The 13433-nt window shown below is 36.1% G+C and overlaps 1 protein-coding gene across 1 annotated transcript in view; it reads left to right on the top strand.

The window, feature by feature from the left end:
• SNX14 (sorting nexin 14) overlaps nt 1-13433 on the top strand; it is a 50191-nt gene that overhangs the window by 18394 nt on the left and 18364 nt on the right. Inside the window, exons 10-16 of the mRNA XM_042895193.1 lie at nt 274-318; nt 417-497; nt 646-760; nt 2513-2668; nt 2898-3022; nt 4126-4184; nt 11226-11358. Of these exons, the coding sequence (XP_042751127.1) occupies nt 274-318; nt 417-497; nt 646-760; nt 2513-2668; nt 2898-3022; nt 4126-4184; nt 11226-11358 (714 nt within the window). The remainder of the gene's footprint in view (nt 1-273; nt 319-416; nt 498-645; nt 761-2512; nt 2669-2897; nt 3023-4125; nt 4185-11225; nt 11359-13433) is intronic.

The raw sequence follows: 13433 nt of genomic DNA, 5'->3' as shown, positions 1-13433 counted from the left end.
CTGCAGTATTTACTGACGTATCAGCAAACTATAAGCAGAAGATACTGTAACTGAAAGTATCAGTAGTTAGATCTGTTCTATCAGCAAAAATACCTTGTAGATCTTTCCACCACTAAGTGAAGACTGTTTCTGTTCAAATCTTGTAAGAAATTCCCTGACTTGTAAACAATATATATATATTTGAAATATTAATATGGCTGTAACACAGTAATGAAAATATTTACATCTATTTGAGTTTCTTTAATACTAAATTTGTATAATGTTTTCTTGCAGGACACTGTCAACCATTTGCTGCTCATCTTCATTGATGATAGCCCAGTAAGTACTAACAAAGCTAAAAACAGAGTAATTTATACTTCTTTTAAAGCAGCTCTCTTACCCAGTTGTTTTCTCTCTCTTTTTTTTTTTTCCTGCAGCCTGAGAAAGCAACTGAACCTACTTCTTCACTGGTTCCATTCCTTCAGAAATTTGCAGAGCCAAGAAATAAAAAGCCATCTGTAAGAAAAGGCAACATTTATTTGCATTCCTGTTTTGCCTAATTGTTTTACTTTACCTGCTGCTTTCGTTCTACAGCTCTTTGCTTTATTTTTGTTCTCACTGAAAGTATGAAAATTGACTGTTGTTTTTTTTTTATTTCCTATGAAGGTCCTGAAACTGGAGTTAAAGGAGATCCGAGATCAGCAGGATCTTTTATTTCGATTTATGAACTTCTTGAAACAGGAAGGGGCAGTCCATGTGCTGCAGTTCTGCCTGACTGTAGGTAAGGTTATGTGTATGCACTGAGCTTGATGATCTTACAGAGTTTAATCATTTGTATGTTTAAGTGAATATTCAGTCACAAAGCGAGGCAGCATTGTTGAGGAAGAGATTGCATTTCAAGGTCTGTGTTCGTTTACTTATGTACTGATTCTTGAATGCTAATCTTGGTAATATTGATGTTAATGTGGACTTCAGGTCTAATTGTGTTTCTGTTTATTGATAAAGGTTGTACATTTACAAATAAAGTATTCCTGTAAGAAAAAACTTCTAGCCACAGATACAATGTGCAGCTGCATCTTTTAAATATGTGGTTACTGTGGTATTTCTAAAATGAGCTCCACATCATGAAAAGATTTTCATGTTTAGACCTAAAGCTTAAAGAGCAGAAACGTAGCAGGAGCAGTAAAGATGCTGGAACCTCCTCCTGTACAGTAATGTTGGTTGTGATATATGCATTTGGTTTTACTGTTAGATGAGTGTCGTCTGAAAAGCATCTTGCTTTTCTGTGAAATTTTGGTTTTCTGTAATTTTGGGTGGTTAATGCTTTTGGGGTTTTTTTGTCCACTAGTGGTTGATTACTGGCTTACCAACATAATGCTTTTCTGTTGTGTTTGGCTTTTTTTTTTTTTTTCTTGTAATCAAGTAGTTCTGTTGCATGCGAAATAATGGCTCTGTCTTTGTATCCCAGGCCCTTATTACAGCAGCAAGATGTTTGTTTGTTTTTTAATTAGACTTCATCTCTTAAATACATCACAAGTAATTAATTACTGCATAAAAGTAATATAAGTAATCTCTATGCATGTTCTTTCTTTGGGCTCAGTATCCTTCAAATGTGTTGACTTTATGTCAGGAAAACCTCTTCTCCTCACCAAAAAACAGCCAAGTGGTTGCCAGTTTAATGCTAGTGCTATGTATAGAGCAGTCTCTCAGCCAATACAACTCTCTACAGATGCTGCTTCTAGCAGGAAGGTTGCTCAAACTCTGGCTATTACCAATGATCAATTTTTTTAGTAAACTTTGAAATTTTCTTATTTCTAATCTTCTCTTTTCTTTTTAAGGATGGTGAGACTGTATATTAGCTTTTAAAGCAAAGGGTGAGGAGTAGATCTCTCAGGTTATGCTGTCTAAATATGTACTGCAGTGGTTTTTCACTTGGTGGAAATGTTTTAATGTTTTGGACAAAATCAGCTTCAAGAAACAGAGAAAATCTTGGAAGACTGTCTCTGAAGAAGGTTATATTGGTTGAAAAATGAAGTGAACACTACCATATTTTCTTTCTGGATAGTTTTCATACCATTAATATGATGAGTAATAAATCAAGCAGGAATTGCACAATAATTGTGTTGAATGTATGTATATATTTTATGTTGAATTATTGTGTTGAATATATGTAACACATATAGCCAGAGGAGATTAATTTTCAAGTTGTCCTGTTATTAAAGATACTGAAATTATTAAAATAGGATGGAACTGGCAAATGAAATAGCAAATGAGGAGGTGGATGATTAGTTTAAAGGGCTGCTCAGGCTCTTCATGGATTTATCCTCACTATGATGCGGATTAATTATTTTTAATTCAATTTATTTTTAGGAATAATTTTAATAAGAGTGCAGCTACCTTGACATCTTGAGATGTCTTCTGTTTGTTCTGAAGCTGTATGAATAACTATATCTGCTGGAAAATGAATTTGTTTTTATGCTGCTACTTGTTTGCCAAGTTGATCAACAAATGCATTTTTTTCCTTAATTCTCAGAGGAGTTCAATGACCGAATTTTGCGACCAGAGCTATCAGATACTGAGAAGATGGCTCTTCATGAGGAAGTCCAGAAAATTTACAAAACCTATTGCCTGGATGAAAGCATTGACAAAATTAGATTTGACCCCTTTATTGTGGAAGAGATTCAAAGAAGTAAGTTTTCATTTGGAGGGAATGATGCAACGCTGAAAGTTAGACAGGATTTGACAGGACTAATTTATCTAAACGTGATCTCAGTCTTCTGTTGTAGCTGTTAAGATGTGTTAGCCCCTTACTATGCTGTACTTACACCATGCTTTATCAGTTTATTTCTGTTTTTTATCTATTGGACTTGTATTAGCTTGCAGTTATGATTTATTTTTTTTTAATAATTTTTCTGCAGTTGCTGAAGGTCCATATGAGGATGTTGTGAAACTTCAAACCATGAGGTGTCTTTTTGAAGCTTATGAGCATGTGCTTTCTCTCCTTGAGAATGTTTTTACTCCTATGTTCTGTCATAGTGATGAGGTAAGTCTGAAACATTTTAAGACAAGTCCTAAAGCAATATTGTTATTTTTTGTAGTTGTTGTTTTTGTAGGATACACTATTTGTAAGCTGCATGCATGTATATCTGAGAAATACATCTTCATTTTTCTCTTTGGTCTCAGCTCTGACATCTAACTAATCTCAGAAAACTAAATTTATTCTAGTTCAATGCAGCATCAACAGAATAAAAAAAGAAAAAAAAATATTCTTGATGTTACAATTTCTTGTATAGCACTGCTACCACAAATTCCCATTCCTTCATCCACTTCTTTTATGATTACAGGTTTGCTGCAACAGTTGTCTTCTTAATAGGCATAAAATACTATTTAGAATATCTTTTATTTACTTGGTAAAATTCAATGATACTTAAAGTTATACAGATTTTATTTAAGTACCTTCAATGTTACTCATTCCAGCATCTGAAAATCAAAAGTATATTCTCCAGGAGGTCATTAGAAGCAATTTGCTGGGTTTTTAAAATTGTTCTATGATTAATGAAGAAAGCTGGGCAAACTTATGCAAGTTTGTATAAATAATGTCATCATAGTGGCCACACAGCTGCTTTTAAAGCCTTCTGATAGACAACACTTCAAACACAGAAGTTGAGAAGTTTTCATCCCCTTTGCAGTTTGTGTGTATGAATCAAACTGTGTACTAAGCTTCTCACATTTATTTGAGGCAGAATATATTGACTTATCCTAGAATCAGATATTTACCTTGCTTATGTTCTGTTTCATGAAATGTATCTCTCAAAAATGGTATTGACGGTCGCTTTCCTAGAATAGCTATAATGCTTCAAGTGCTTGATTTTTAACAAGGAGGAGATATGGATTATACTGCCTAATTTTAGACATTAGTTTTAGCTTTTATTTTTCCTGTTTGTTTTAATCACATGAGGAGGATGTAACTAAAATAAGTAGTCTTGGGAACATGTATTGCAAGTTCAGTCAATCCTTTTCTAGAAGAATGTTGTAGCTGCTAGATTATGGTCAGTTTTCCTATTACTTCTGGTCTTTCTTACTGAATTCTACAGTGTTATGGCATAGTAGCCCTTACTTCCCTGCTATTATTTGTCTCTGTTGTAGTACTTCAGACACCTTTTAAGAGGAGCGGAGTCACCAACGCGCAATTCGAAGTTTAACAGGTATCTCTAGTAGTATGTTTAATTTTTTTCTTAGTTTTTCAGTTGAAAGCTTCAATTTATTAAGCTGGGAGTTTTGCTTCTGCTTAATATTAATGTATGTAAATTTTTAGCGGTGCGTTTGTTAAAATGCCAAGTTGCATGCTCGAAGAGTAAGCAAAATTACCTAGAGTGTATCTTCGTTTTGAAGTGTTTTACAGAAAAGAATTGAAATTGTGATATAGACTTCATCACTTTAGAGGAGGGAAGGGAAAAAATAACTGTACGAGTGAGAACAAAATAAGAAAATCAACATTTTATTTCCATGCCTGTAAGTGACTGCATTTGCGTGCTGCTGTGTTGTGGAATGATGTATCACCTTCAGTTCTTAAGGGGATGGGTGTAATCAACTTAGTCACGTTATGAGAATTCACTACAGTTGTGACAGGAAAGATCTGCTATTCCTCCTGGGTCAAATGTGTGTTTGTGTTACCTAGCTGTCCTCATTCATTGTAGAAATGTAGAGTCAGAAGTCTTGTTTCTGGATTTGGGCTATATACTTGCTTACCAACTTCACGCTTCAAAAGTCTGTTGAGAAGAGTAAGCATCTGTTGTGGTGTGAGTGGGAGCCTTTCTACTGTGGTGTTGGAGCAAGTAAGAGCTTGAGAACTCTTCTTTTCTTGTATTTTCTGCTACTCTGGATAGCTCAGTCATGGAGAAGCCCAGTTCAGAATCAATTTTATACTCTAACCAAACGAAGGAAATCTTCATTAAAACATTTTATAATTTGGGTTGGGTTTCTTTCTTGGGATGAAATAAGATCCACAGTACTGTTGAAAATACTTGTGTTTATCTTCTTAGATTACCTTCTATGGGAACAATAGCAAATTGTTTAACAGCTTCTACACAGACACACCTAGCAACAGCCCTCTTGACTTGTAGTCTGCTATGAATTTTATATAACATGAGATCCCTTTCTTCTCTACTAACATTCTGTTTTTCTCTTGTTTCTCAATCTGTGACATCTGTATGTACTCTTTGTAGATCTCATGACTCCAAGATTCAGGCTTAAGAGTAGTGGCTTCTCAAACTGGTGGTGATAAACTTCTGTTCCCTAGCAAAGAAGCATACAAGGCATCTTATCCCAATTGTGTTTGTCACCTATGTGATGTTTCATTAGGAATATTGACTTTAAACCACACTCCAGCTTTTCTTGGATGTGGCTACAGGATTTCATCCAGACCTAAAAATCAGCCTTCTAGTATCTTTTCCAAAATGATCCATCTCAAGAGTGAAAGGATCCTGTCACACACGTCCTAAATCTAGTCAAAGTAAGGAAATATTTAGGCTACCTTCTTGGTGCTTTGCTTCCCAAAACGGGAAGAGTGAAGTTACAGACAATCCTTACATAGAGTTTTTAAAGTCAATCTCTGGCTACAAAATAACCAGATTTTATTCTGTTTGGGGAAGGGCTGTCACACTTCTTGGAGTTCAAGCAGCATTTCCGAAAACATATCTGGTTCATGTTTTAGAATGATTTGAATGCCCAGAGTAAATACTGTGGCTTGCAATAAGAGATGCTGTTCGTTCCTGGAACGATGCTTAAGTGAATGAAACAAAGATCCTATCTGAAAGTCATTTGTTTGTTGCTTTGGATTTTCCCTCTGCAGAATCTGCTATGGATAGTCACTGCCAGAAGAAGTAGAGATTACTTGTGGAATTACTCCAAATGTTATCCATGTGCATCATGCCTTCTCTTCTCTCTTCTAGCTTTAGCCCCAGTTGAGAGAAATTACAGGCAAAGTGATGAGTTTTGTTTCCCATGTCTTTGAAGTTTTGCTAGAGGCACTATGCGTGTATTTCATTGACACGGTTGATTAACTAAGAAGTCTGAGATCAAATAGTAGATCTCAAATCCCAGAGGAATGAATATATGGGCAATGTATTGAAAGATTTCAGTTATTAAAAGACAAGGAAGTTATTTTTATAGAGCAATTTCTAGGGGGTAAAGTTGGGAAGTAGGAAGAGGAGATTCAGTGTATAATTTCTGTTTTTAATCACTTTTTTAACTGTACTAAGCAATCATAACTTGTACAGACAAATAATGTCCAATGAAAACTGCTAAGGTGGTAAATGAGAAGTCGCAAACACTTCTGGAGCATAAAAAATTCATGCAGCATATCTTGATGACTAGCAGTTCAACTCTGTCATTGGTATTTTCCACCTACTAGTTAGTGTATGTGGCCATGCTTCCCAGACTTCTGGGTAGGTATATACCTGCTTTGGTTTTCTATACACACCTTGAACATACAGCAGAATAGAATAAAATAGTTCAGTTGGATTTTCAAAGATCGTCTCATTCAACTGCCTGACCCCTTCAGGGCTCACCAACATTAATGAGGGCATTGTCCAAACATCTTGAATACTGACAGGTGTGTGGGGAGCATCTGCTGCCTCTCAAGGAAGTCTGTACCAGTGTTTGGAATATGTGCAATAAATATGTTTCTCCTTATATGTATTTTGAGAAAAAGTATCTCAATTTCTCATCGCAGAGTGAGCAAAAAAACATTTTTTAAAATGTAGGCCCAAATAGAAGATGTTAAAAATGTTGAGGAGTGTTTAGGAATAAAACCCACAGAATTAAGCAGCTGTATATGATATAATAGTTTCCCTTAGTCGTAAACTGTTTCAGTTTGCTATATATGTTTCCATTTTCACAGTTGCACTGTCTTTTATCACGGTGCCTTAGAAAGCAGTACCTATTGTAAAACAAAATCTGAAATTTGGTTAGTTTAATCCTGTAAACTATGATGTTCATAAGATCATTGAATCACTAAGGTTGGGAAAGACCACTAAGATCATCTAGTCCAACCATTGACCCTTCCCCACTATGCCCACTAACCATGTTCCTCAGGGCCATATCTACAAGTATTTTGAACACCTCCAGGGACAGTGAATCCACCTCCAGTTTGTCCAGAGTTCAGTAGCTCCTGTGAAATAAAAATGCAGTGATTGTATGTATGGTCAACCTGCTTAAACATTTCAGCAAGAATTAATGAGTTAATGGCTGAGGGATTGGTTCCACATAGGGGAAAAAAAAAAAAAAAAAAAAAAAAAAAGGCCAAGTGAATTACAGTCCTATGTGAATTTTCATATAGAGTACAGAAGAACTGTGATACCTACTTGGCACTGCAGTTCACTTTAACAACGAGAACCAGCATAAGCAGCTACTGATTTAAAGAAAATCATTCTTTAAAATGAATCTGAAAGAAAATTTTAGTATCAGGAGTTTTAAATTCAGAGGTCATTGTGCTGATGACATGTTCAAGCACTGCTCTCATTTCACTCCGTAAGGATTCTAGGTCAGAAACTAGTCTCCCATAGTTGTGTTCAATCTGTAGCAATGGCCCAAGCCTATTCAGTTTTGTTGGGATAGGTCTGTTGAGTTTTTTTGTTGTTGTTTTCTTTTCACGTTATTTTCACCTGGGCTCTGAGGTAATTTATGTGCCTGTTGTTGCAGAAGTAGCCTGAGTTTGGATGACTTCCGGTAAGTCTATCTAACACTCAATGAATGTTGTGTGTTAGCTGCATTGCATCTATCATGGCTGCATCACACGGCCTTTATAACAACAATTACTCATCCATTTTCCTTTTTAAAATGTGCCTTCTTCAGACTAAACATTTGTCCCCATGTTTTCTTCACCATTGTTTAGAAAGTGCTTAATTACTAATTTTCACAAGTTTGCAGTATATCAATGTTCATTACTGTTCACTATTTGTTTATTGTTATTAATTTTGGAATACATTTCTTAATTTGATATATTTTTTGTGATTGCTGGCTCCTCTGAAGCTTTCCATAATTTTCTTTACTCCACATTTCCAGATCATGTTTGAGATTTCATCCACTTAGTGGCTTGTTTTGCCTGGTACAGCTATGTTCAGTAGGATGGATCATTGCCTGGCATTGCATGCTCACGTAATGATTTTATAAGTATTATCATATTTAAAGTCAAGCACCATTCTCCAAATTAATCCTTTGTGCAGCCCTTCTTTTGATTGTTGGAGGTTTAATTACAACATATCCTGTTTTTTTAATAATTTTCTTTGTTCATGCTCTAGGTTGTCTGTTATCACTCGTTAATGCTATAATTGCTGTTCAGTGATTTTTCTCATTATTTATGCTTCTTTTAATACGTGCTATCCAAACTCAGTATCTTTTCATTTGGAACTTTTCCTGGAATTTGTCAGCATGGACATCAGTATTTTATATATTACTCATTCTACTCATGAGGGAGCATTAGCAACTTCATTTTACAGATTAGGAATCAAGTTCATGGAAACTTTTCATCTTTTATGTGCCAGTTCAGTGCACAGAGTTACAATTTGCTAGTGCTGGGCAATTAATAACATTTTAACTTCTTCTGCTTTTAAAGCAGTTCTGTACACTCAGTGTTTCTGCTAATCAGGTGTATGGATTTTAGTCAGCCTGAAGAAGATGGTACTCCGATTTCATATACATGTCAAAACCCAGTTTGTCTCACAGCTATGACTTGTCTGGTATTACCTGCCCCACAGAGGTTCACAGCAGCATTCTTCACCTGCATAGTCCAGACTCACCACTTTATAAGGTTGATCCTGTGGGAAAGTTATTTTGCAGCCCTCCGTCATTAAAGAATGCTACAGTGCAGGATAGCACCAATGCAAACTTTGTTCTGCAATTGCTAGCTCAGGAGTGATTAGCAATAACAATTTTTAATGTTACATGTGTGAATTCTGGAGCTTTTTAAAAAAATAAAAATAAAATCCAACCTGCTGTCATCACTTCATTCATCAGGAATGATGGAACTTACAGAATCTCCCACCCGGAGTCCTGCCAAGAAAGGAACTAGATTGATGGTCTAGCAGTGCTGTGATGTGGATCAGCACTGGAGGGAACGGGATGTTTTCCCAATGAAAGTTTTCTATGTTATTTGTTGACAGTAACAAATCAGCAAGTCTTGTTGGACTTCATTTCTGTTCCAAACTGGCCACCGTCTCTCCTCTTTCTTCATCCTTGCCTTGAACCTGGCCATATCCTAGCCCCATTTCTTCCCTTTCACCTACATTGTGAATCTGTGAATTTCCATCCTGACTCTTGGGTCATTTTTAAATTTTGCTAGCCTCAAAAGCTTGATCATCCTGTTATTTCTCTGTCTGTTAACTTCCCTAGATTTTGTCCATGCTCATCTGTCTTATTTGGCTTATGCTCTGTTTAAGTATTTGGCCAAGCCAGTCCAATGCTGTCACCATTCTTTGCTATGTGTCTGTGTAGCCTGTAAGCCACCAGTTTGTATTCTTAATTGGTACCGTTCACTGTGAAGATAATCCTATCCTAATCCATCACTGCATAACTGCTCCAGCATAATTCTTGCTCTGCAGTCATGAGACATGTGCCCTGGGTAGGTATTCTGCCTACTGCTACATCATTACCAGAGTGAAAACAAACAAAACCTTCACCAGTCTGAACTTCAGTACTCTACCAAGTCTATGAACTGGTACAAAGTAATATTCATAATCTTGACTACTGCAAAAGTTTTGTGCAAGAATAAAAACAATGTCTTTGAAAGTCAAGCCAGGGCTCCAAAGGATTAGCCTTCTGGGAAAATTGTCTAACTTTGAATATGGTTTGTATTTTGCTATCCTTGGGTTTAAGGTCTTGAACAGGATTCAGATCTCAAATGTGAAAAAAGTTCAGTTCAGCTCAGAAACGTGTAGAAGCTGTTTAAAATTGAGTAAGATTGTTCAGCCATGTGTTTGTGCTGTGATCTTTAGTTAACAGAGATCAGAAAGATAGCTGTTCTCTGTCTCTATGTTGGAGCTGATATTAACGAGATAGGAAAAATAATACCTATGAAAGAACAGTGAACTATTTATGTAATCTTTATGTAATTATAAAACAGGAAGATAGTTTCTGTTAGTAACACACAGGTGCTTTGAGTCAGCAGTTGGTGATGTCAGCATGGTTTTATGAGGGGTGAAGATGCTTTACCTGTGAACTACTGAAAAGCAGTACTGATTTTTTTTCTTTTAAGGGAAAAAGAAAATACTTTGAATATTTTTGTTTATGTAAAATATTGACTTTTGAATCTTAGTAATCTATAAAGTCATTGAGTCCCCAATTCTGCAGTTCACTGTATTGGTTTTTAAATTGTTTGTTAGCTGCCTATACTGAACTGCTGTAAATAACTTCAGGTTGGTTGATACTATACGCAACTTTTTTCTTCCCAGAATTAGTCATGGCTTGCTTTTCTTTTTAAGAAATAGTCTTTGGTGTCAGGTCTTGTAATGGCATAAGAATGCTATAAAAACTGTTCTCAGTATGGAGTGCTATTCGTGCCCAAACCATCTTTCCATAATGTGTTTCTGATTGGATGATTTATCACGAGTTGCTTTATTTCTGAAGAAGACTTTAATTCTTCATCTTTCAGTCAGACTGACTCTTCAAGCCAACATTTTTCAGTTGCATCTGTTTTGTCTCATGCTCAGTCTTGCTCCTTGCACATTCTTTCTGTCTGTCCCTAATGCTTAAAAGTCAAGATTTTACATGCTTGTAAAAATCTGGGATGTTTATGTAAAATACATTAAAAAAGTGCATCAAACTAGGCCATTTATAGTACTTGGCAACAGTGGGTAAGTGTTTAAATAAGAATACATGGAAAAGGACAGAGTTGGTGACCTTCTTGGTGTGCGTGCATGTACAAATGCCAGAGTTTCTGCTGTCAAAACAAAACTGTTTTATACAGTTAATTGTTTATTCTATGGACTGCATTACTGTGATGGTGTTATTAGTGTATTAATGTTAGTTCACAGTTAAGCATATGACAAATCCAAATTTCTTGCAAATATAACCAAGAAATTCAGGTTTTCTCTACATGAATTTCAATTGAAGTGGAGTTGTGGATAGAGTAGATATATTGCCTATGTATGTTTTGCATTTTTCTCTTAATCTGCAAATTGTGTGCAATGGCTTGCTGAGCTGTTGTGTAGTATGTTCTATAGTGTGAACTCTGGCTTCTGTAATCCTAGGACCACACAGAAAAGAGGAGAATCATTTGGCATCAGCAGAATCGGCAACAAAATAAAAGGTGTATTCAAGAGTTCTGCAATGGAAGGAGCTATGCTGCCTAATTATAACTTAAATGATGGAGAAGATGACTTTGTGAGTAAAAGCCTTACGTTTTTCTTTAGACTTTGTGTTAGTTGTGTTGTTTTTTTTCCCCTCACTTATTTGAAAACGTTAAGCTTGTGTTTTTCTGCTGTCCTACTTCGCTGCATTCCCTGATTAACTTAATCAGAAGCCAGCAAACCAGCAACTTAGCCTCAGTTTTTCTGTAGTCATTTATAAGCCAGGGCTTCATCCCCAGTTACTGTACATTTGAACTGATTTCTTAAGTAGACTTTCTTAGAAGAAATACTAATTGCAGTGTTGTCATATGCTTATGTTAGCAATGCATTTTTCTCTGAAAACTTAGTGTGCCGTTTTATAATTCTGGATAATAAGGTGGTATTCATGGGATGTGATTTTTCACTCTGAACTTTGCCATAGGACCATGAAAGCTTACATTACTGGAGAAATTGCTATAAAGCTGGATTGTGATGTGTTGCCTTCTTTCCAGATTGTGAGCTAGTAGTCCTTTCTCATTTGTCTTGAGTATGTCTTTTGGCTAATGTTTTCTTTCATGCCAAACAGAAATGAATGGAGGCAGTGGTAGAATTATTGCTTGGGACATTGGTTTCTGAAGCACAGCTGGGGGACAAATGGAAAGTTTAAAAAAAAAAAGAAAGGAAAAAAGAAAAAAAGGAAGTGGGAGATTGGTCAGCTGTTAATAGCTATAGTTTTTTGCAGTGTGCCTATCAATACAGTCTTTCATACCTGTTCCTCACAAAATAAGACCTGTAAGCATGTATCACTTTTATAAGCTGCCAGTTCATTTTCCACAGCCTAAAGACAAGTGTAAATACAAATTTACATTATTCACCTTGCTTTGAATTGCTTTCAGAAGAGAATGGAAAAGAATCAGCAACACAGAACTCTAAATAGTTGGATTTTTTTTCTTTAGATGAAACACTTTCTGCAGTCTGAATCTTCATATAGGTCATGTCTTTAAACTGTTGCTATTAATTTACTGGATAGTTAAGTTCTTACTGATGTCGCTTATCTGCTCTCTCTTGGGAGGTCAGATTATGATGAAAATTGGTTTATTTTCCAACATTGTTCATGTGGTTTAACCCAGGATGCAGCTAAGCACAGCTTTTCATTTATTGCCTTGTCTCCCAGTGGGATGAGAGAGCAAATTGGTGGGAGTTTGTGATGGAATTCATAGTTTGAGATAAAAAATTATTTTCTGAGGCAGAAAAGAGAGCAAGAAATAACAGTAATGATAATATGTGTGAGTGTATATATTTACAACACAAGTAATGCACAACGCAATTACTCACCACCCATGAGCATCAGTGGTCAGCCATTGCCCAAGCAGTGGTTGCTCCCAGCAGCCAACTCCCAAGTTTTCAAGTTTTTTATGTGATGTGTTATCAAAATTGTTTTTCTTCTAAAACCAAAATGTAGCATCATCCCAGACACCATGAAGATGATCAACTCTGTCCTAGTTGAAACCAAGATGATCGCTATCACAGACTCTGCTAGCTAAAGGATGTTGAAGTATAATTCCCGTGTAGCAGGGAGGAATTAGTAGTTGAAGTATAGTTGAAATATAATTGAAGCGATTGTGCAAGAGAAGGAACATGGTTTTGTATCAGAGGGCAAGAAGTTAACTTGTGAGAAATTCCTGAACTCAGTGAGAGGCAGACCATATGGAGACTTATCTTTAGTGAGGTAAGTTTTCAGATTGACAGAATGGTTTTATCTTTGGCAAGAATAGAGAGTTTTGAGTGTAGCATTATCCCAAATTCCTTTATTAAATTCAGGAGAAAGAAGGATTCTGCACTTAGTAAAAACACTTGAGACGAACACTGGGGAAAACCTCAGTCCCTTCATTTGTAAGTGTGGTTGGAAAGAAGAAAAGGGAAAGAAAACATTAAACTGTTGTAAGGTTACTATGCTTCCAGTGTGCTGGACAGACCGGTGGCTTCATTTCCTGAGTGAATACTGAATATAAGCAATTCAGTAGTTTAATACGGCTTTAATAATGTCACAGTAAGAGCTGAGGTGTAGTTTCCTAGCAGGCGTCACAGAGTCAGAGGAACAGCTGTCCCAGTCTAAACATGACCTGGCAG

The sequence above is a fragment of the Lagopus leucura genome, unplaced genomic scaffold, assembly GCF_019238085.1.
Source record: "Lagopus leucura isolate 7727_CA_CO unplaced genomic scaffold, USGS_WTPT01 Super-Scaffold_73, whole genome shotgun sequence".
NCBI classification, from domain to species: domain Eukaryota; kingdom Metazoa; phylum Chordata; class Aves; order Galliformes; family Phasianidae; genus Lagopus; species Lagopus leucura.
The sequence above is the reverse complement of the archived record's forward strand: the minus strand, read 5'-3'. Positions and strand labels throughout refer to the sequence as shown.